The sequence below is a fragment of the Drosophila montana genome, unplaced genomic scaffold (genome assembly GCF_035044405.1).
Source record: "Drosophila montana isolate Dmon_TW-CO22-7 unplaced genomic scaffold, ASM3504440v1 contig_402_1, whole genome shotgun sequence".
Taxonomy (NCBI): domain Eukaryota; kingdom Metazoa; phylum Arthropoda; class Insecta; order Diptera; family Drosophilidae; genus Drosophila; species Drosophila montana.
The window spans coordinates 2,551,461-2,573,164 of NW_026998739.1; the positions used below are offsets into that span (position 1 = coordinate 2,551,461).

The 21,704-nt window shown below is 39.6% G+C and overlaps 4 protein-coding genes and 2 non-coding genes across 8 annotated transcripts; 4 read left to right on the plus strand and 2 right to left on the minus strand.

The window, feature by feature from the left end:
* Nucleotides 1-14: 14 nt before the first annotated feature.
* Nucleotides 15-128, minus strand: LOC135439542 (U5 spliceosomal RNA). The gene has a single exon (XR_010438076.1). It is a non-coding gene; the product is annotated as a U5 spliceosomal RNA (small nuclear RNA).
* A 246-nt stretch (nt 129-374) lies between these two features.
* On the plus strand, nt 375-570 carry LOC135439548 (U2 spliceosomal RNA). Its single transcript, XR_010438083.1, has one exon. It is a non-coding gene; the product is annotated as a U2 spliceosomal RNA (small nuclear RNA).
* Nucleotides 571-3,832: 3,262 nt separating this feature from the next.
* Nucleotides 3,833-11,004, plus strand: bsh (brain-specific homeobox). 2 transcript variants are annotated; one of them, XM_064698130.1, is made up of 5 exons: nt 3,833-4,187; nt 9,112-9,377; nt 9,501-9,803; nt 9,972-10,246; nt 10,701-11,003. In XM_064698130.1, exons 2-4 carry the CDS (start codon nt 9,182-9,184, stop codon nt 10,241-10,243), a joined length of 771 nt encoding a protein of 256 aa, XP_064554200.1. In that variant the 5' UTR covers nt 3,833-4,187; nt 9,112-9,181; the 3' UTR covers nt 10,244-10,246; nt 10,701-11,003. The 2 variants fall into 2 exon arrangements, with proteins under 2 accessions (XP_064554200.1, XP_064554199.1); XM_064698129.1 differs by lacking the exon at nt 3,833-4,187 and adding an exon at nt 4,990-7,210 and having other exon boundaries at nt 10,701-11,004.
* Nucleotides 11,005-14,052: 3,048 nt separating this feature from the next.
* On the plus strand, nt 14,053-17,028 carry fbp (fructose-1,6-bisphosphatase). 2 transcript variants are annotated; one of them, XM_064697823.1, is made up of 4 exons: nt 14,109-14,191; nt 14,754-14,820; nt 15,909-16,252; nt 16,311-17,028. In XM_064697823.1, exons 2-4 carry the CDS (start codon nt 14,799-14,801, stop codon nt 16,974-16,976), a joined length of 1,032 nt encoding a protein of 343 aa, XP_064553893.1. In that variant the 5' UTR covers nt 14,109-14,191; nt 14,754-14,798; the 3' UTR covers nt 16,977-17,028. The 2 variants fall into 2 exon arrangements, with proteins under 2 accessions (XP_064553894.1, XP_064553893.1); XM_064697824.1 differs by lacking the exon at nt 14,754-14,820 and having other exon boundaries at nt 14,053-14,191.
* Nucleotides 17,029-17,602: 574 nt separating this feature from the next.
* On the minus strand, nt 17,603-19,694 carry Dus3 (Dihydrouridine synthase 3). The gene is made up of 4 exons (XM_064697908.1): nt 19,644-19,694; nt 19,422-19,581; nt 19,067-19,367; nt 17,603-19,007 (listed from the first exon to the last, which is right to left on the minus strand). Exons 1-4 carry the CDS (start codon nt 19,673-19,675, stop codon nt 17,728-17,730), a joined length of 1,773 nt encoding a protein of 590 aa, XP_064553978.1. The 5' UTR covers nt 19,676-19,694; the 3' UTR covers nt 17,603-17,727.
* A 523-nt stretch (nt 19,695-20,217) lies between these two features.
* On the plus strand, nt 20,218-21,575 carry LOC135439472 (GTP-binding protein 10 homolog). Its single transcript, XM_064698224.1, has 3 exons — nt 20,218-20,315; nt 20,370-20,892; nt 20,952-21,575. The coding sequence occupies exons 1-3, from the start codon at nt 20,274-20,276 to the stop codon at nt 21,536-21,538; spliced, it is 1,152 nt and encodes a 383-aa protein (XP_064554294.1). The 5' UTR covers nt 20,218-20,273; the 3' UTR covers nt 21,539-21,575.
* The last annotated feature ends 129 nt before the right edge of the window (nt 21,576-21,704 follow it).

Consider the following 21,704-nt stretch of genomic DNA (forward strand, 5'->3'; position numbering starts at 1 on the left):
ATTTTTAATTGGCCCGGCAACAGAAGTCACCAGGCACTGCAAAAAGACTCATTAGAGTGCTCCTCTCCACGGAAATCTTTAGTAAAAGGCGAAAGATTTATTCGACAACTGAAGAGAAGCCAGAGTGAATTAACCCAATCAAACACCTTGACTCTACCTCAAGCAATGCTTGAACTGGTTGTGAATTATATGATTGGAGTTGCACCTGAAGAACCCCTAAAGTAGGCAACGGCGCTTCCCCTAAGTAGGCAACAGTGTACACGGCGCTACCCCTAAGTAGGCACCACTAGCATCACACACGTGTCTCGCTTATAATTCGCAACTGGTTTTAGCTGTGGCTACATAGAGGCCTGGGTATTTATTCATTGCAAGTTATCGCTTCTCGGCCTTATGGCTAAGATCAAAGTGTAGTATCTGTTCTTATCAGCTTAACATCTGATAGTCTCTCCATTGGAGAACAACAAATGTTAAACTGATTTTTGGAATCAGACGGAGTGCTAGGGGCTTGCTCCACCTCTGTCACGGGTTGGCCCGGCATTGCAGTATCGCCGGGACTTCGGCCCAACTGAATAATGAATCTTAATTTGCTTGTTAAGCGCTTTCTACAATAACTCGTGTCATTGTTCTCAGTTTTTATTCATAAAGGGCTTTTTGTGCAACACCTGAGTTCCCTCTGTTATGAAATTTTTGATTAACTGGGATGTGTTTAACCAGCCTGCTGTGAGCGGGGCGGTTTAAAAAAGGACAACACGTGAGAAAACTAATTTGATTAAATTGCCACAGAAACGCTCAGCGTGAGACGCTGCTTTGAATGACAATGGCTACCTTATCGCCTTATGAAATCATCAACAACAGCCAGACGACAAAGGCAGCAATAGCCGCCATATAGCTGGCTACTTAACGGCGAAAGGTCACGAAGGGCAGCAGCAGCAACAACAACCACCCGACAAACAGGTAGCTAAGGACCGCTGAGTGAGTATATACCATAAATATACATAAGGTATATATGCGGGTTGTTTGAAGAATGCACTAAATGCTGTGCATAAGTGTGAAAACGTTTGCATCCTGCTGCGCTTCCTACGGCCCATACCCTTACACCCCATGACCCTGCCCCCTGTGCTCACTGTTTCGGCTTGATTGACGCTGATAGGGCACGTGTTGGCAATTATTCGAGAATAAACATGAAAAGCTTCTGCTGGTCAAATCAGATGACTTCTTGTTGAGCACGCCGAACAGGCTTTCACTTAGCGTGACTTACAGACTGCCTTAACATTTTCGCATCATTAAAATTTGGCCAGGAACGTTTATTAAATAAAATTAAGTTCGTCAAGTTCAAGAGCTACCCATTAATCACTTTGCTGTAATAAATAAATTTAAAAAAATGAAGTTTTTCAAATTAAAGTATAGAACACCTTTATATTCCTTACCATATCCAATATAATACAAATTATTGTCAACATCGGACGACTATATCACAGCTATTTTATGCAGTAAAAGCTTACAATGTGTAGTATAGATATTTATCCTTTTTACTATATACATATCTATATATTTGGCTTATATTACACGCTTATTAAACACCTTTCGCCTAGAGTTCACAAATGATCAACTAGCTTTATTTTTTGGCTCTTTGATTGTGTGCCTAGGCTACATTTAAATCGAAAATATGCTCAGAATAGGCCTTGCCACGCCCTTAAATGTTAGCCAAAACTCTCCACGAAACCCCTTTAGTTAACAATAGAAAACATTTGGTAAATCAAATTTTATGACAATTACGCGCTGCAAATTAAATCAAATAGCACACGGCCGAATCAAACAAATATATCAAAATAACAAAATATATCTGTGTTCGGGGTGCTGATAAAATCATTGAGAAAATGCCAGCAAATTACAGGCTGCCACTTTCCCCGCTCTGCCCCGCACCCCACATACACACTCATGTGCACATATTTCGATGTAATTTAATATGTGGCACGCGTTTGGCAAACTTTTTTTTTTTTCATTTTGTATTTGTTGGTGGCAGGTCGAGCAGGATATGCTCTGGCTCTCGGCTCTGCGGCTCAATTGTTGCCAATGAGAGCAATTGTGTTGTGCTGCAGAGGGAACGTGTACGTTGTCGGGAGAGGGTGACGGCGGCGGGAGGGGTTGGAGGTGGGTCGGAGTAGGTTGAACTGGTAATTGCATTTGTTACTGCTCTAATTGTTTGGGCGGAGGGCAACCGGGCAAAAGGTTACTGTGCCTTGGTTAACAACAAGAGGCTTTTAATAAGTAAAACCCCGTTGTAGCCGAAGTCCTGGAACTCCTGCAACTGAAAAGTGGCGCAGAACGTGGAAAAACTTTGAATCAGTGCAAGGGCGGACAAATGGTCCCACCCGGCTATTAATTGACAACGCTTCCACGGCTTAAATGGAGAACCTACAATTAGGAATATGTGAAATTAATGGAAGCGATTCAATTGCTGTATAATATAATTAAGCAGATTATTCATAAACTGATTGAAACAGCCCCATCTGGCATACATTTTGTGTCTAGGAAATATTGAAATTTTCTCACTGGGCTGCAAGAGTATTGAATTAAGGAAAAAGTCACATGAAATTCAATATGAAACTACTTAAACATTTTTAAAAATTTATTATACTCGCTAAACAATATATGTTATAACCACAAAGAGTCATCTCTGACCTTATTAAGGATTTCTGATAAATATCAGCTGACGACTTGATGTAGTCGCGGTCGCATGATGTAGTTGCTCTAGGAGATTAGAAGAGCTTTATACTTCAAATTCAAAAGGCAGGTTCTGGCAAAAGCATATGTACATCGGTATATTAAAATTTATAGATAACTCCCACACATATCTTCAAAGTCTTTAAATATTGATAAATAGTCGAGTTTTTATATGTTATTTCTCGCAGATTAATCACCTAGTTAATACAAATATGGTGCTTAGGTTCTCGTATGGCATACTCAGATTAAGAATAGTTTTCTCTTTAAATCCATGCTTTAAAAGAATTTTTATGAAAATTACCTTGTTTTTAAATCCTTTCCAGGACTCTTCGTGCTTAAAGACTTATGCTTAGTACATTTTTTTATTATATTTATAAAAAACCTTCGATAGAATATGAGGTTAATCATTCATCTGATATGTCGTAACTTTTAAAGTTAAAGTCAGCTAAAAGCTTCTATAGAAAAGTGTTACAAAATATTCTAACAACGATAAATCGTAAATACGATACGAATCTGAGTAAACAAAAGATCTACATCTTAGAATAGCATTATATCTTTAAAAAAAGCACATAAATAACAAACCCTTATAGAGCCTATATATTTAATATCAGGGAAGTGCCGCCTTTGACCTTAAAGCAAGGATGTTGCCACTTGTGGCGCGGCCCTTTGGCCCTGGCATAAACAAAGTACCCCTAGCTAACTGTATACTTAAGGTTTATGTTGCTCGTTTCAGAAGTTAATTTACCGAGAATCAAACTCAAATGCGGATGCTGCAATCGAGCATCTGAGAAGCCGCCGTCTGTAACCTGATCTTTGACACACTTCAGCTTTGATTTCAGGGAATTATAATAAAAAAAAAAAAAATGCAGAAGGTAATGAGAGGACGTCGCATCACAAAAGGATTTGCCATGCAAACTGACACAAAATGTTGTAATTGCCAGAAGACAGGCATCGGGCGTCGATCTTCCTCCCTCTCCAAACCGCAAAGTGCCCTTGCAATACGATGCCTGATTTTTATTATTATAAAAATTAGGCTTAGCACGTCTGACGGGCACGTGCAACTCCATCGATTCAAATAGAATTCCACAAAATGTTCCCAAACTTTGATTCCTGTGCCGCAACTACACAGAGCATCGATAATAAAGGGCAGTGGAAGTTCTTGAGTCTGTTGGACAGACCTTTAGACATGTATATTTAACACATACTGTAAGCTCTTCCGCACGTTCACGTCAAATGGGAAAACAATGGAGCCGAGGCACTGAAGATGTCAGTTCCGGGGCGCAGTTTAAGTGCCACCAACAAGCAGCTTGTGTCAGTTACTAAGGACGCCAGTAGACAGCCAACGCCCACGCTTCAGTATACGCCCACAATGCAGGCTAAAGTTACCTGTTCCTAAAAATAATGCCCAGAGATTTAGCTAAAGCGACTTAATTGCATGTCACAATTACACCGTTAGAAATTGGGTAAGTACTGAAATTCAAATGTTTTATGAACGAAAGTAGTACATTTTAGAATTATTTATTTTTTTAACAGAAAGGAAGCTTAAAGTTAGAAATTAAAAAAAAATGTATACGAGATTTTGCAGACGGCAAAATTTTTTTGAAATTCTCAAATAATTTGATCGTTCAGGTTTTAAAACAATGCTTCCACAACGATAAGCCCAGGTTTTAGATGAATGTTTTTACATTACAAAATTTTTTTACATATTTCAGCTTACAATATTTTTTAAAAAATGAGTAAGTTGAATATTTGGGCTCTCTCAAATATTGCCTGTCTTATTAACATTATCATTTTTAAAGATATAATTAAAAAACTCTCATTATTATTAATATGAATGCTATGATTATTATTATTACTACTATATTAATTATTAATTTTGCTATTATTATTTGTATGATTCTTACTATTACAATTATAACTATGAGTATTTTTAATTATTATTTTTATTATTATAAAATACTAATTTTATTATTATTATTTTCGTTAGTATTATTCCTTTAGCTATTTTCATTAATATTATCATTGTTTATTATAATTATGTTAAAACTGATGTTTATTATCAATATTATTCGGGCCATTATTATTATTACTAATTTTACTATTATTACTACGATAATTATTATAATTATTATTATTATTATTATTATTATTATTATTATTATTATTATTATTATTATTATTATTATTATTATTATAATTATAATTATTATTATTATTATTATTATGACTATTACAACTATTTTTAATATTATTAATCATGTTAAATTTATTACTTGTACTGTTAAGTATGAGCGTAAATAATTTTTTTACTACTCGAAGCAAAAAGATTTTGGCTTAAACGAAACTGGGCTGTAACCTTGATTTATATAACCAATATGATATTGTCGATCAACTGTCTTAAGTCATCTCTTAAGGAACACTCGTATTATATGTCAACTCTTTGATGTCAGTGTAGTTGGCAGCACAGTTATGCTCTCATACTCCATATAGACACTCACGCATGTGTGTGTGTGTGTGTACATACGTACTTCTAATGCGTCCGCTTTAGGGCTTTAACCTAATAATGATGTTCGACTTACTTTGCGTGACTTATTTTATTAATAAAACGAGCAAATTTGTCTTGCTTTTTGGTCGCATCCATCGCACACATACACACACGCGCAGTATGCTAGTATCCTTGCCAGCTCGTTGCCGTCGTTATTGTTTTTCACAGGCGCACACATACACACACACACCCACTCGCACATCCCCAAGACCCCAACCCTTATAAAACTGCCCCATTGCCATATAGTGACTGCGCGTGGGATAAGGACAAACAGCTGCTTGTTGCGGCAACCCCAGAGCGCAAAACGCTCTGATTGGCTACAGCAGGACGCCAGGACACACCCCCCGCGAAGTGGTATTGTGGGCTGCTGCTGTCTGGGTGGGTTGTGTATGGCTATGCCAAATTATTAAATTACGGCCAAGTATTTTTTTGCCTAATTGTCAGAGCTTAGAGACGGTCTAGAACAAGAGCTAGGGGCGGGTCGGTTCAGGGCGTAAATATTTGAAAGCTCCAGGCTAATGCGTAATATACCTACATTATACTCAAGTAGATGGTGTGGTACAGTTGTGCATGCAAGCGTTTTTCCTCTAACAATCAGCTGTGCGCTAAATTACGCATACGCCGCGTTGGCAGCTTGCCTGCCCGCCTGTCTGTCTGTCTATCTATCTATCTGTCTATCTGTATGGGTAGCTAACAGGCGCACAGTTGCGCCATCAATCGATAACTTAATTATAATAATTGTGGCATTTAATGAATTTAATGCATGCACAACACAATGGCGGCCATGACACGTTAATTATGGGCAAAATGGCGGCTGCAGTCGGCGTCGACGTCAACGCTAACAGCGACCGCAACTGCGAGCGAGTTATTTGCGGTTAACATGGTCCAATTAAACTTAGCAAGTGCATAACCATAACACAGTTAAGAGCCAACATATCAGAGTACTATATGCACACATGTCAATATATATATATATATCTGTATATGTATATATATTTATACATATATAGTTTTATAGGTAAAATGCCAGCATTATGGTCCAAAATCAAGCGGTGCAAATGGCTAAATTGCATTCTGTCGTCATTGTCCTTTGTGCGAGGGAGACAACCATATATGCTACACATGCAAATGGGGGTGTGTTCATACATATACATATACACACACCAATATATATATATTTTTGGGTGCCTAAGCGACAACAGCAATAGCAGCAGCGAACCGCAACTGCATTGCCCGCTTTTGGGGGTGGGATGTCCTGTGCTGTGCTGTGCTGTGCCTTGCCGTGCCGTGCCGTGCAGCTCGAGCCGGGAGCATCGCTTAGAGCGATTTGCTGGTTGATGTGCGGTGATTGCCGCAAACTCAACGCGACCGTCAACGAGTAAACAACATAAGCGCGACGGCAGCGGCAACGGCAACGGCCAGGACATACCAGGACAAAGCGCAACGCAAGCAGGACATGTCAACGCTTAATGAGAACAGCATCAGCCCAGTTGCAACTGCAGCAGCGGCGGCAGCAGCAGCAGCAGCGGCGGCGGCGACGGCGGCAACTGTTGCCAGCAGTAAGAGTCCCGCCACAACGACCACAATGCTAACCACAAAAACGCCATTTTCGATTGAGCATATATTATTTCAAAATTTAAATAGTGCCAGCAACAACCACACCACCAACAACAGCAACCACAGCAATAACAACAACAGCAGCCACAATCAAAAGTGCAACAAATATGCAGTGAAAAGTGCCAGGTGCAACTCTAGTGCCAGCTCCATATCCATATCAAATACCCTATCCAGTGCCAGTGCCAGTGCCAATGCATATGACAATAACAGATATCCAACAAATCCAACAGCGACGGCATCCACACGCCCAACAAGCAGCCCAACGAACCACTCGGCGTCGGGTTATCCCAGCGAGGATTACGTCAAGTCCATGCACAGTCAACGGTTAGTGTCAAGATTGAAAATGATTTTAAAATGAATATATACACGAATATATACGAATTTAATGAAATGCTCTGTGCCCTTCTGCAATTCAATTCGGGTTTTAAAAATTGCTAAATCTAAAAAAACAAAAAACAAGTAAATCTTATATTTTGTCTAAAATTGGCAATGCTGACAAAATCCCAGCGCTTTTAATTCATGCTTATATATTCCTCATAGCAAACTTAGAAATTGATTTCAAATCTTAAGCAAATATGTAGAAAGTCCTATAAGGAGCTATTGGAATAAATAATGGAGAAATGGACGTGATATAATTGTATTATATTTTCGGATTACGTTAAAAGCAGAATTGAATTTTAATTTTATGTTTTAAAGTTTTCCGTCAGAAATTGTTAGCTTGCAATGACAACATCTATTACAATTAGGGTTCTTCAGTTCACTTCGGTTAGATGGTATTAGGTGTAGGTAATTTTAAAATTTTAAAAGCAATTCAATATATAATTCGTTTTGGTTTTCATTGCCAAAGCTTAAATAATTTTTAAAATTAAGAAATAGTGTAAATTTAATATTTTACCTGCTTAAAATTGGTAATGCTAAATTAATGTTGATTTTACAGAGCCATTATATATCTTCCCTTTAGCAAATTTAGACATTTTTTTTAAATACTAAGCAAATATGTAGACGCTCTTGGATTATCTTAGGCAGAAATGGGCGTGATAGAATTGGATTAAGCTTTTGGATTACGTTTAAGCGCAATTGAATTTTAATTTGATTTTTTAATTTTCCAGTCTGAAATTGTTAGCTTCCAAAGATAATCTCACAAGATAAAGCATTGTTCAGTTTCAGTTAAAATGGTATTAGGTGTAGATCATTTTACAATTTTGAAATAAATAAATTAGGTATCGTTATTATCTCAAGATCTAACTATCCGAACTACTAGAAACACAAGTTTTATCATTTCAGTTTTCCTATATTTTCAATATATTACAATCCAAACTACTAAGAACCCATGATTAATCAAATAAGTTTGGCTATATTTAAATTTTTCAAAAAATAAATATGTCTGTCTTCTAAAAATCATGTGTTTTTAAAGAACAATTATAAAATAATTTATATGCTGGGATTTATTATTAAAAGTATATAAATATATTTAAAAATAGATAGAATAACTACCCTTGCAGACATATATCTTATTTTCGTAATGTTCCTATACCTATCCACACACAGATATTTCCATATAAATACTACATTTTCTGCTTAGTTTTCTTAAATGAACTAAATGATATTTTCATCCAATTTGGCCGACTTTGCCATATGTAGAGCCTGTAGCATAAAGTGGGATATGATTCTATATGATTCTTCAAAATAACTTAAAAGCTGAGATACATATTTGCATAGGAACTGACAGACAGACAGACGTACTCAACTCCTCGACCAGATCAAATATATAAACATATCGTGCATATAATTAAGTAACTTTTTCAAGGGTGGAATATGAAAGAGCTAAAGATGAGCCTCATAAAATGAGAGTCGATAAATATTCAGATATTCAATTCAACTTCGGGTTTACTTAGCTATACTTGTAAAGTTTTTATTAAATAAAACTATAAGATATTTTTATTTGAATAGATGGGTTATTCTTATAGCTCACTTTTGAAGCCTCGGTTATGTGTTATACATGCAAAGCCTTATGGTTATAAAGTGAGCTTAAGAAAAACTATACTATATAGAAAGGTTTTCTTTAAAGATCGAGTCCTAAAGAGAATTAAATAGCTGAAATTTTAATGATGTTGATTATAAATAAAGATAGGTACGTAAGATATAATAAAGATAGGTATAGGTAGATAAAAATATAGATAATGCGATTGATTACCCAGCTCCTAACTACAAATTCACAACTATAGTACACATCATCAGCTACGGGCTGCTGCCGCCCACTATGCCCATTCGAGTTCTGGACCAACTGCCGAGCAAATGGCATCTGCAGCAGCAGCAGCACCACCTGCACCACCGGCACCACCACCACCGCCGGTTGCATCAAGTGGTCCGAATGGTGTGCTTTATCCAAATGCTGGCTATAGCGATCATGGCTTCTTGCAGATGACACTCGGCTATCTGTCGCCATCGTCGGGCACGTACAAGTCAGTGGATCCCTACTTTTTGTCCCAAGGTACGTTCGTGTCAATGGCCATTAGCAACACCCAAAAGTTTTGTCGGAGCAAGTGCACGACTCAATTATGGAACCCAAAACTCTGTGCGTGTAATGCAATTAATGTGAAGCTCACTTTTGCAGCCAGCCTTTTTGGAGGAGCGCCCTTCTTCGGTGCGCCCGGCTGTGTGCCCGAACTGGCCCTCGGCCTGGGCATGGGCGTGAATGCGTTGCGGCATTGCCGGCGGCGCAAGGCGCGCACCGTGTTCAGTGACCCGCAGCTGTCGGGTCTGGAGAAGCGTTTCGAGGCGCAACGATATCTGTCGACGCCGGAGCGCGTCGAGCTGGCAACGGCGCTGGGTCTGAGCGAGACGCAGGTCAAGACGTGGTTCCAGAATCGTCGCATGAAGCACAAGAAGCAGCTGCGACGACGCGACACGGCCAATGGTGAGTGGACAGAAGCCAGTTTTCTTATGAAAACTTTTCTTTGTACAACTTTTTGGCACTTTCATGCTCTTGGCCAATTAGCCTGCAGCCTTTTGATGAAAGTTTTCTTTAAGTTTTTGGCCCAAATCAAATTAGTTGTACAACTTTTTGGCAAATTTCTGCCCGCAGAACCCGTTGACTTCTCACGCACCGAGCCGGGCAGCAAACAGCAAGGCGATGCCATCACCAGCCCAGCAGCGGCCTCCACAGATTCCAAGTCCAAACTGGCATCGGGCTTGGGTCAACCGGCAACTAGTCAGCAGCAGCAGTTGCAAATGTGCTTCCTGCAGCATGGCTACTCCACGGATGACTATTCCGATCTGGAGGCGGACAGCGAAGATGATGATAATTCCAGCGATGTGGACATTGTGGGTGACTCGAAGCTATATCAGCTAACATAGGCCGTAAGTGGGTGAACATTGTCAATCAATAGACCAATTATAACAGTTGGTGTGCAAAAAATACCAAGCAATATAAAAAATACCACACTCATCAGTTTAAGGTTACAAAGATTATTAATTTACCTTATACTTAAATCAAATCTGATATCCACAATCAATAGCCTAACATACTACCAGATAAATCCATATTTTCTTTATACTTGGTATTTTTCTTGGTATATTTTGACACTTTTGATAATTTTCTAGGTCTTTTTGGTATTTCCGTGCACAACACATACGATTTAACGTGCATACAAAACACGTTATAAGTCTGCAAAATATACCAAAAAATACAAAAAATACCAATGCAAAAATAATTACTTTTTTTCTTTCTAAACATTTCATATTACTCAGAAAGCTTTCTACTAATAATTCAATAATTAAGTTATTTGGTATTTTTGTTTATTTTTTTTTTCAGATTTTTCTCAGTTTATGTTGGTATTTATTGCATAACACTCACAATTTCGAGTCTATACAATTAACGTTATAAATCTGTAAATAATGATCATTTGAATTGAGCGCCAGTTCTAGTCACAGTTACATTTAAGCTAAGTATATACACATATACATATATACATACATTAAAATATTATTAATATTTAAAATATAGTGATTGTATTCGAGTACTTCCATTTTAAGAACTCTCTCCCTATCTCTCGGCGAGTATATAACTCTCTTTCATAGTTCTATTGATGTGTTAGCCAGCTTAGTATTAATGCTTTCAATAAAAACTCATGTGAAAATGGATCTTAAAAGTTAAAACTTTCTTGCCTCCGTCGAGTTTATGGGGGCGCGTCCCGTCGAGCAATCAAATCCAATTGAGGACCAACAAAAAGTAGGCACTAATCAGGTTAAACTGCGACATTTCCATAGGGTTGAAGTATAGTCCACGACTATGGCTGCGGCCACGCCCTCTTCCCCATACGCCCACACGCCTGGCGCATGGCCATGTGGGCGTGTGCCGAGGGTGAAATACTCGGAAGTGCTCTCAACAATGGCAAAATAATTGCGGGTTATTAGCAAGCCATTTAGTGAGACACTTTGTTGCCACTCGCAGCACAAAAGTGGTTGAATACTTCCAATTGACTTGTAATTGTGGCTACCAGTACCGAAGTTCCGGCGTGCTTACAACTTCCCCCATATGTTTGCCGTTAAGGTAAGTACATTTTAATACCATCTCATCTGTCTAAGATTTAGATTAAGAGGCTTATCCGCGAAAGATTTGCATTTGTACTTTTATTAGCCTTATTTTGCTGGTTATATACATATATAAAATCATATTCATTATTATTATCTTATTTATATTATTATCGATTACACGACCATAACAATAGATTATGATCTGTACAAAATTGAAAATATTTAAATTACACCAAAAAATAATTTAAAAGTAAAATTACCAACTAAGTATGTTCGTTTTAAGTGTGAGAAATTTGTTTTTCAATTTATAGATATATATATATATATAGAAATAGGTTTATAGATCTAAGTTTAAGATAGAACAGTACATATATTATATATAGCCTTAAATGTCATGTCATCTGAAAGAGATTTAGATATAATATTCTATAAGCTAAGAATCCCATTTATTCAACATGTTAAATTGGTATGTTGGGAGCTTTTGGATATAGATATAGAGCAATAATATTTAATTGCTTCAAATCGTTTTAACATATATCTTATATCATGTCATATGTCTCCGACTAACATCAAACAGATATAAGTGAAGAGCTTGAATTGCATAGTATTCAAGTTCGAAACAAAATATATCTAATAATATCAATTCATACGAAAACTCTCACAAATTATGTGGCGAAGTTTTCTTCACTAAAATATACAGCTTCAATATTACAGTATTTAGTATATGTATGTATACTTTATTCCGTATTGGTCGAAACTAAATCTGTATAACTATCTAAATTGGGAGCTTAGCAAATATAACATTTAAATTAATATTAAACGTAATTTTGTATATTTATACAAAGATTCAAAGTGCGCAGTTCTATAAAAACAAAAACATATTTCCTAATCAATTTAATAGCTTACTAAGTTGCGCGTGTTTCTATTTTTATTATTTTTAAAAACTAGCCGTAATCAGTCACATATTGACTAAAAACGAGAGTAGAATACGATTGTATCAGGCAAAAATATAAAATACAATTAAAGGTCGTACGAAACGAAGGAGGTACTTTAAAAAAAAACACCCAAAAACATATATAATAATAATTATAAGCAGATATATGTACACTTATCTGTCGCATTTTCGAATAATCAATGTGAGTGTTATCAAAAGTGGCGGCGTTTGGGTAAAACCTCATATCGGAGTCGAGCCTCCACACAAATCAACTGGCGGCGAAAAAAAACAGATTTGTGGCTAATTACGTTGGGTAAGTGTATACAGGGTGTTCATTTTTTTAACTATAGAAACTAACTATAAAAACTATTAACGTAAATTGCGAGGAAATTCTGATTTAATTTTATTATTTTTTATTTTTACACTGCATATAATCGGGTTTTTTGTCGGGCACCCTGTTTAACAGTTATTACGTATATTAACTGATAACAGAAGTGTTTATAAATAAACTAAAAACAGTTGTGTTCAAATTGAAAGCCCGCACGCCAATTTTCTTTCAACTTCACGCACTTTTTCTGTATCTCTCAAGTTCTCCCACAACTGACAATTGCGCTCATTCACGCCCTCCTTTGCGAGTCGGACAACTCTGCTCATTAGCTCAATCAGCACACGCATATATATATGCACATATACTTGCATATATATACTATATATACATATTGTACATATGTATATATATGCTTAAGTTGCCTGCGTGGGGGCATGTCTCGCTCTGTTTATGTCTCCCGATGCTTTCCCCTAGTCTTACTCTCTCTCTCTCTCTGGTTCTTTGCTCTCCTTCTTACACATGCCTGCTGATTAGGCGTACACTTACATGTTATCTGCATTTAATACCCTATTTTATTGTAGCCCGCTGGGTATATTGAAAATGTTTGGTTGTTTTAAATAGTCAGCCAAAGACTTTATAATGTGCGTAGGAATTGTTAAAGCTTAGATCTAAATATAGCTGTTTGGGAGATTGAAATATATCATGCTTGACAAATAGGCCTCAGACATTGGCACTGAATGTCGCCTAGCTATTTAAAAATATATTTATTTTCCGCTGCTGCTTTCTATTTAATAACATTTAAATGTATAATATATATTGTAGACATATTTTATGCAATTGAACTAAGCTTCTAAATATTACATTGGTATTTTTTGATTCCTAAGAGACCGACATTATAAATCGTATGCTTGAGCTATGGCATTAAGGATTTAGTTTCTGATTGCATAGTGTGCAATTTGCAGGGTATGCCCGCTTTGACAATTAGGTACTTAGGTGTTTACCCAATGAAGACTGACCCAATACATATTTTGTAATATGTCTATTTCTAAATAGACATTATTTATTGTATACTTAAATATATACAAAGTATATCGATTAATTCTATATTAATATCTCTTATTTAAACCCCGTTATTATGCACACACTTTATTGAGAGTGCTCTTTAATTTGTACAGGGTATATCTCAGTTAATATTTTCCATATTATCATACTGTCCTATATACATGCTTGATTCATACTTTGATATATAGGGTATCTCTTCGTCGCGCATACCCACTTTTATTATAATTTTCTTGTATTTTTAATGCCCGTCTGGCACAACGAATTTGTGACGTTGCATTCGCCGCCGCCGACGTCGCCGCCGTTCCCATTGCCAGCTGAAAGTCAACGTCGGTGTCGCTCAGTCTCTTCAGTACAGCCATCGACTGCGGTTCAGTTGGTGTTCTCCTTTGCTTGCTCTGTTCATCCGTGGTCTGTTTTGATCAGTACGTTTATCGTTGCCGCCGCTGTAAGTGAAAGTACTATTGTTTTCATTATTTACGTATGCACACCTGCATATATACACGAGGAAGCACCACAAATGTGTTGTGCCGGCATCGGAGAGGGTCCGAGCAAAGTTATAGCCAAGTGGGCGGCACTTATAGATAGATAGCTCACGTATATATATACGATATATGCCATATCTAAATCAAATCATGTGTTTTCAGCGCTATTGCCAAAAATAAAATAGAGGCACGTGTCGCTGCTCTGAGAAATAGCCAAAAAAAATAATAACATATACTTTCGCTTGTTCCGGTTTCTCTTTTTCAACCGATATCTGCATACATATGTGTATATATAATTAAATAGCAAGTAGAACAAACAGGTTATCAGCTAGCCAAAACAACCAACAAACCACACTCACACACACACGCACACAAACGCACACACACACTCTCACCCGGAGAGGAACTGACAAGTTTTTGATAATAATTTTCCACTCAAGCTTCTCTGTGGAGCTGTCTGTCGTTTGACCTTCACACTTTTTGGCTGACATTGCCCTTTAATTTGTGTCATTGTTGTTTTTTAAGGAGCCACAGGAACCGCATAATTTATACACTACATTACACCCAACCATGGCGGCCAGTAACGGTGATTGTAAGTGAAAAATCAAAGCCTTGCACTGCTTCTGCTCCCCCTTCCTGCACTCTCCGCTCTCCGCTCTGCGCTCTTTGCTGCCTGCCAATTGCCTGTTTTCCCCCCAGTTGCACCACAAGTTTTAATTTATAACTTGCCCAACTAGTTGCCCCCCTCCCCACACAGCATCCACTATCCCCAAATAACCAACCTTTGTCTATGCCAAAATTAATATTTGAAGTAGCCCAGAACTAACCTAAAAATAGTTGACCCCATGTATGTTGCACAGTTTTTGAACGCTTGAAGCAACCCTCTAAAACTATTTTATAGCCTAATTAATTAGAAAAATTGTTCAAAAAAAAATTCCATATACTAATATAATTTCAGCTATGCAATTCTCTTATCTCCAGTACTAACTAAGAATCTAAGCTTCGCGATTATATAAACTATGCGTACTAAATGTTTATTTGATGTTTTGTTTATTTATATCTATAATATTTTGTATATAATATATAGAAAACGAGGAATGAGCAATATCTTGATATAACATATGTTATCTGTTATATACATATGTTATCTATATATATATATATATAGATATACATATTTTTATGGTTTCTCATATGCTTCTATTAGTTCAATATTATATTTTGATTAGTTAAGAAAATTAATAATTAAATAACGAATAGTATGCATATTTTTTTGTCCTTCAAAATATATAATTTGATCAGGTTAAGTGTAATACTATAAAGATGACTTAAATATATCCCAGTCCGCATAAATATAGATGTATATTCTTGATAAGCACAATGTTCTGGGTCATGTCCCTACGTCTGCTTGCCTGTTTGTCCGATTCTCTGCAAAATAGAGTTTTTCTGTATTTATATGTCCGAAATATATATAAATGTCCGAACATAATTCTTACTCAAAAAAAAACAAAAGATATTTAAGACAAACTGAGTAGCTAAGTTCTTCTCCTAACATATGTTTCTTCTAACATACTCTTAAACAAAATAACGTTTGATGTAATTATTGCCGCAACTAGTCATAGCTCAGCTTGAATATTTATTAGAAGCCTTGACTAACTCGCCGCCTGTTGCAATTCACAGCCAAAATGACTCAACAGGGACCCGCCTTTGACTCGAATGCGATGACGCTCACTCGCTTCGTACTGCAGGAGCAGCGCAGGTTCAAAGAAGCAACGGGAGATCTGTCCCAGCTGCTGAACTGCATACAGACGGCCATCAAGGCGACTGCGTCGGCTGTGCGGAAGGCTGGCATTGCCAAGCTGCACGGCATTGCGGGGGATGTGAATGTGCAGGGTGAGGAGGTCAAGAAATTGGATGTGCTGTCCAATGAGCTGTTCATCAATATGCTGAAGTCCTCCTACACCACCTGCCTGATGGTCTCCGAGGAGAATGAGAATGTCATCGAGGTGGAAACCGAGCGACAGGTGAGTGCAATTTTTTGTACACGATTCGAACCAATTAATTGGCTCTACATTTTCGCAGGGCAAATATATTGTTTGCTTTGATCCACTGGATGGTTCGTCCAACATTGACTGCCTGGTTTCGATTGGCTCCATTTTCGCCATCTACCGCAAGAAGAGCACGGGCGTGCCTACCGTACAGGATGCACTGCAGCCGGGTAATCAGCTGGTGGCCGCTGGCTATGCGCTCTACGGCTCCGCCACAGCCATTGTCTTGGGATTGGGTAGCGGTGTCAACGGCTTCACCTACGATCCTGCCATTGGTGAGTTTATTTTGACCGATCCCAATATGCGTGTGCCCGAGAAGGGTAAGATCTATTCCATCAATGAGGGCTATGCCAGTGATTGGGAGGCGGGTGTCTATAACTACATTGCGGCCAAAAAGGATCCCAGCAAGGGCAAGCCATACGGTGCCCGCTATGTCGGCTCCATGGTGGCCGATGTGCATCGCACCATCAAATATGGCGGCATCTTCATCTACCCGGCCACCAAAGCCGCGCCCAATGGCAAGCTGCGTCTGCTCTACGAGTGCAATCCCATGGCCTATCTCATGATCCTAGCCGGCGGCCTGGCCAGCGATGGCAAGATTAGCATACTGGATATTGTGCCACAAAAGATACACGAACGCAGCCCCATATTCTTGGGCTCCAAACTTGATGTCGAGGAGGCTCTCAGCTACCTGAAGTGATGTGTGTGTTTCATACTATTTGGATAATAAATAATGTTTTTTATATACTCTATACGAGGGCAGATTAGGGTGGAATGGGAACTATGTCAAATAATATTTAGAATAGGTGTCGGAAGATCCTTAGAATTTTCAGTGATATAATGGAGAAGATAAGTTAAAGATGGGAAACTAATATTATAAATAGTACTCGCTACTCTTGCTTATCAGCTAATTATATTACAACATAGCCAACTTTTAGACTGGGGCTCGGACCCGGATTTTGTTTACCCTAATGATAAGGAAAATTGCCATTTAAATTGTAAATAGTAATTACTTTCAAGACCTTTAATCCAGACAATAGATCCATAGACTAGCCTGAGATTCGTACTCTGATCTTGTGGGCTAAATAATATTTTGAAGTTTAATAGAGACTACAAAACTGAGATACCCAATCGTACATGCTCAGTCAGGTTTTAGTTTTGACCTCGCTTTTTACAAATCAGAAATAAGTTAAGATTTTAATTTTTGAGACCTATTGTCGGATATTTTGCAGAAAGTTAAAGAGTAAAGAGTTACATAGCATATGTAATGCATTTATTACATAACTTTTTAAACCGACAATAATATATAATATATAAATTGCAAGTAGAAAAAACTATTAGTTAACAACTTATCAGCTAAACCTTTGTAGTACTTTATGCCTAAATCCAAGCTATACCAAACTTGGATTCTTCAACAATTAAACTTAATTTCTTAGGGCCTCATCTTTTCGCTAAAAAGCATTCGCCTTGTGCTTGGGCACAAAGCTAAATCCCTCTGGCACGGGGCCGAGCAGCATTTCGCTGAGCTTCACCCAGTCGGCGGAATTGCCAGAGCTCATAAGGGTTTCCATTTCATCGCGTCCGCGATACTTTTGTGGCCTTTCGTTGATCTTCTGCGGCGGCGACAGCTGCAGTTCCTCGGGTATGTAGCGATAGAGGAACGACTGCCACTCCAGCAGAAAGCGGCGCGTGTTCTCCACGCCCTTGGTATCGGAGCCCCAGTGCTCCAGGCCATAGTTGCAATAGCGACGCAGCAGTTCAAAGCGCTGCGTGGATGTGGGCGCCCAGGGCTTTTGCTGCTTGATCTCCTGGAATATCCAGGGCTTGATCAGTGCACCGCGTCCAATCATCACAGAGCTGACGTGCGGCGCCAGAGCACGTCGCTCCACATAATCCTCGTAGCTGACTATGTCGCCGTTGCCAATGACTGGCATGTGCCTGGCCTGCGCTGCGCACTGCTCAATGTACGTCCAGTTGGCCTGCCGCGTGTAGCGCTGCTCGCGCGATCTTCCATGCAACGTTACCGCCGCAGCGCCCCACTGCTCCACCAGCGGCAGCAGCTCGTGTGCCACACTCTTGTCGGCATAAATGCCCGTGCGCATTTTGACCGTAAAGGGCAGCCGGTCGGACAAGGCCGCACAACTGCGCACGGTCAGCTCCAGGATGTTGGTGCGTCGCATTAGCGCACTGCCGCCGCCCTGCTGATAGATGAGGTCAATGGGACAGCCAATGTTCAGATCAATATAGTCCACGCGCGCCGTTTCGTGCAGCACCTGTGCCGCCTGTGTGATCACATTGGGATTGTTGCCGCACACTTGCACGCCGAAGATGTCTTCGCTCTCGTGGCGTTTGGTCAGCGCCCACTCCTGGCCCAGACCCTTGAGCAGCGGCACAGCGCAGGCCATTTCGCCACAGGTGATGTCCGCGCCAAACTCCTTGCAGATGCGTCGAAATGGCAAATTGCCGACTGTGGTCAGCGGGGATAACACCAGCTTCTCACGGAAGTCAATGACAGGCTTGCGCTGAGCATCGCGTCCATTTGGGTTATCATCTATGGCACTGCCAATGGGCGTGCTCTCCTCTGGTGTTTCTGCTAACTTCTCTGCTGGTCCTTCTTCCTTTTTCTGCTGTTCCTGCTGCTTTCTTTCATCCCGCAGTTTTTCCGCCTGCTTTATCAGCTCCTTGGTGCGACTAAAATCGTAGTCGTGCTTGCGCAGACGCACCTGCAGTTCTGTTTAACGATATTTATGATTATAAACATATACAAAAGAAGTTCAATTTAAGTTCAACCTGAGCTGATGCCATTGCACGTGGTCTGCGCCGCCTGCTCATCATAGTGTTCCGCTTTCATATTCCTGCCCTGTGCGTCTGTGTGCGCCTTGGCAAAGCGACAGGTGACACCCCGCCCACAATAGCCCTTTGTGGCATACACATAGCAAACATCGCCCAAGTCGACGCCTTTGGCGGCAACAAAGGCTTCCACATCGTGCACATAACGGCAATTGAGCACGGCACATGGCGGGCCGCCGGCGCCATCTATCAGCGAGTGGCAAAGATGGGAGTAGCGCTCATCTTTAAACACAGGCCGGTTCTAAAGGAAGAATGTTAAGTATAATTATACATTATAGTTTACATGCATGTTTACCTTATTTTGGCCACGTTTGCGCTCCTTTTTATTGCCACGCTTGTTGCCAGATTCGTTGGGAGTGCCGGCATCCTCCGCGTGTTTTCTCTTGTTTGATTCTCCATCGACCGACACGTTCACTTCGCTGTTGGGACCATTATTAGCTTCGGCTAACAAATATCTATATAAATTAAAAATTTAAGCTTTATAAACGCCGTGCAAATTTCAGATAACAAGACCCACTCTGGCTTAATGTAGCAAATACCCGGCTCCATCTCGCAGCGTGTGTATGTACTAAAAAATGAAAGAGAAACGTTTTAGAACAGCAAACTAGAGATGCGTTGTTCTGTTCAGAAGAAATGCAATTGAATGAACTAATGAACTTATTGAGTCATATGTTCAACTTATTACAAATAAATGAGTTATATTAAATGCTATATGGCATTGAATAGAATATAGCATACATAAACAAATTAATTAATTAACTCTACAATATAATATATCAGAAATGCACAACTCTTAAAAAAAAATTAAATGAGTGATTAGGTTCAATCGGCAAATGGAAGTAGAACTTACAAACAACTAAACACGAAAGTGCACGTGCTCAAATCAGCTGTTTATATCGATAAATTAATGAAATGTCTATCGACTGCAGTTGCTCCTCAAAATGAATTCGATTTAAATGGAATTAGGTGTATCAAAATATTATATATTACTATTTAACGGCGTAGAAATAATAATTTTTTATTGATAAGTTAGATTTTAGTATTTTACATAGCACTATGTCTCATAAAATTAGCCTTGATGTCCTATCCATTGCTCGCATAATCAGTGAGCAGCATACTGACCCTGTGACCGCTCAGCTGTTCCACGATGGTGCAGTTATTTAAATTCCTATTAAAATCCACAAAATTGGTAAGTATATAAATAAACTAATATTATAATTGAATTATAAAGCAACCACTGCAGCCTGCGCGCGCCCACTTTCGTTCCAATTTCCTGGACACGTTGCGTTTGACGGTGCGCGGTGGCCATGGCGGCAATGGTTTACCAAAATACGGCGGCGTCGGTGGCCAGGGCGGCTGTGTCTACTTTGTGGCTAAGGAAGGGCTAACGTTGCGCAAGCTGGAACAGAACCTAAAGGATAAACGCGTGCAGGCCACCAGCGGCGAAGATAGCAGCAAAGTTAGCATCTTTGGACGACGCGGCGTGGATCAACGCATTGAGGTGCCGCTGGGTGTGCAGGTGTACGATGAGCAGCAAAAGCTGCTGGCCGATCTAAATGAGCACCAGGCCAGCTGCATTGTGGCAGGCGGCGGCACGGGTGGCTGCACGGGCAACAATTTCCTAGGACGGCCTGGCGAGAGTCGCACAGTGCATCTGGATCTCAAGCTGATAGCGGATGTCGGTCTGGTGGGTTTTCCCAATGCCGGCAAGAGCACGCTGCTAAAAGCCATTTCTAATGCCAAGCCCAAGATTGCCGCCTATCCGTGTAAGCAATGATATTCCCGCAGCTACATTTCACTTTTAACATCTTGTTTCGCCCTGCAGTTACCACAATACGCCCGCAAATTGGCACCGTTGAATACAGCGATCTGCGCTCCATTAGCATCGCGGATCTGCCAGGTCTGATAGAAGGCGCCCATGCCAACTTTGGAATGGGCCACAAGTTTTTAAAGCACATTGAACGCACACGTTTGCTGCTATTCATGGTGGATATATTTGGCTTTCAGCTGAGTCCGCGGCATCTGCATCGGGACTGTCTAAGCAACATTTATGCGCTGAACAAGGAACTAGAGCTGTACGATCCTACGCTGCTGGAGAAGCCCTGCGTACTGCTGCTCAACAAAATGGACAAGGAGGGCGCCCAGCAGCTCCTAAAAAATCTAAAGCCAAGCATTAAAGATCTATCCAGCGGTCTAGCCGCGTGTCCTGAGGAACTGCGCCCTAGCAGAGTTCTTAAATTCGAGCACATTCTGCCCATATCAGCCAAGAACTCGGCGCGCATAACGCAAGTAAAGCAACAGCTGCGCGAAACGCTAGACGAGCTGGCGGAACAGCATCTGGTAGCAGACAATCAGCAGCTGAAAGAGCAGCTGCAGCAGCGAGTAGGCGTAATTGGTCCGAAAATAACTTAATAAAAGCAACAGATTATGTTTAAATGAAAAATCTTAATTAGAACATGTTTTACATTTCGTTCTTATTGGAATTTGCAAATTCAAATAAGATATGCTCTGATTACTTTTTAACCCATTAAACGATGCTTTCTTATCGATAACACTGCGCGAAATAAAACATCGCATA

Bases quoted from the DNA above. Each gene is read 5' to 3' on its own strand.
- bsh (XM_064698129.1), top strand. From the start codon at position 6,726: ATGTCAACGCTTAATGAGAACAGCATCAGCCCAGTTGCAACTGCAGCA. The intron at 7,211-9,111 runs GTTAGTGTCAAG...TCACAACTATAG, and splicing joins AAGTCCATGCACAGTCAACG to TACACATCATCAGCTACGGG. The intron at 9,378-9,500 runs GTACGTTCGTGT...TCACTTTTGCAG, and splicing joins TCCCTACTTTTTGTCCCAAG to CCAGCCTTTTTGGAGGAGCG.
- fbp (XM_064697823.1), top strand. From the start codon at position 14,799: ATGGCGGCCAGTAACGGTGATT. The intron at 14,821-15,908 runs GTAAGTGAAAAA...TGCAATTCACAG, and splicing joins GGCGGCCAGTAACGGTGATT to CCAAAATGACTCAACAGGGA. The intron at 16,253-16,310 runs GTGAGTGCAATT...ACATTTTCGCAG, and splicing joins AGGTGGAAACCGAGCGACAG to GGCAAATATATTGTTTGCTT.
- Dus3 (XM_064697908.1), bottom strand. From the start codon at position 19,675: ATGGAGCCGGGTATTTGCTACATTAAGCCAGA. The intron at 19,582-19,643 runs GTGGGTCTTGTT...TAATTTATATAG, and splicing joins ATTTGCTACATTAAGCCAGA to ATATTTGTTAGCCGAAGCTA. The intron at 19,368-19,421 runs GTAAACATGCAT...TTCTTCCTTTAG, and splicing joins GCAAACGTGGCCAAAATAAG to AACCGGCCTGTGTTTAAAGA.
- LOC135439472 (XM_064698224.1), top strand. From the start codon at position 20,274: ATGGTGCAGTTATTTAAATTCCTATTAAAATCCACAAAATTG. The intron at 20,316-20,369 runs GTAAGTATATAA...CAACCACTGCAG, and splicing joins TATTAAAATCCACAAAATTG to CCTGCGCGCGCCCACTTTCG. The intron at 20,893-20,951 runs GTAAGCAATGAT...TTCGCCCTGCAG, and splicing joins CAAGATTGCCGCCTATCCGT to TTACCACAATACGCCCGCAA.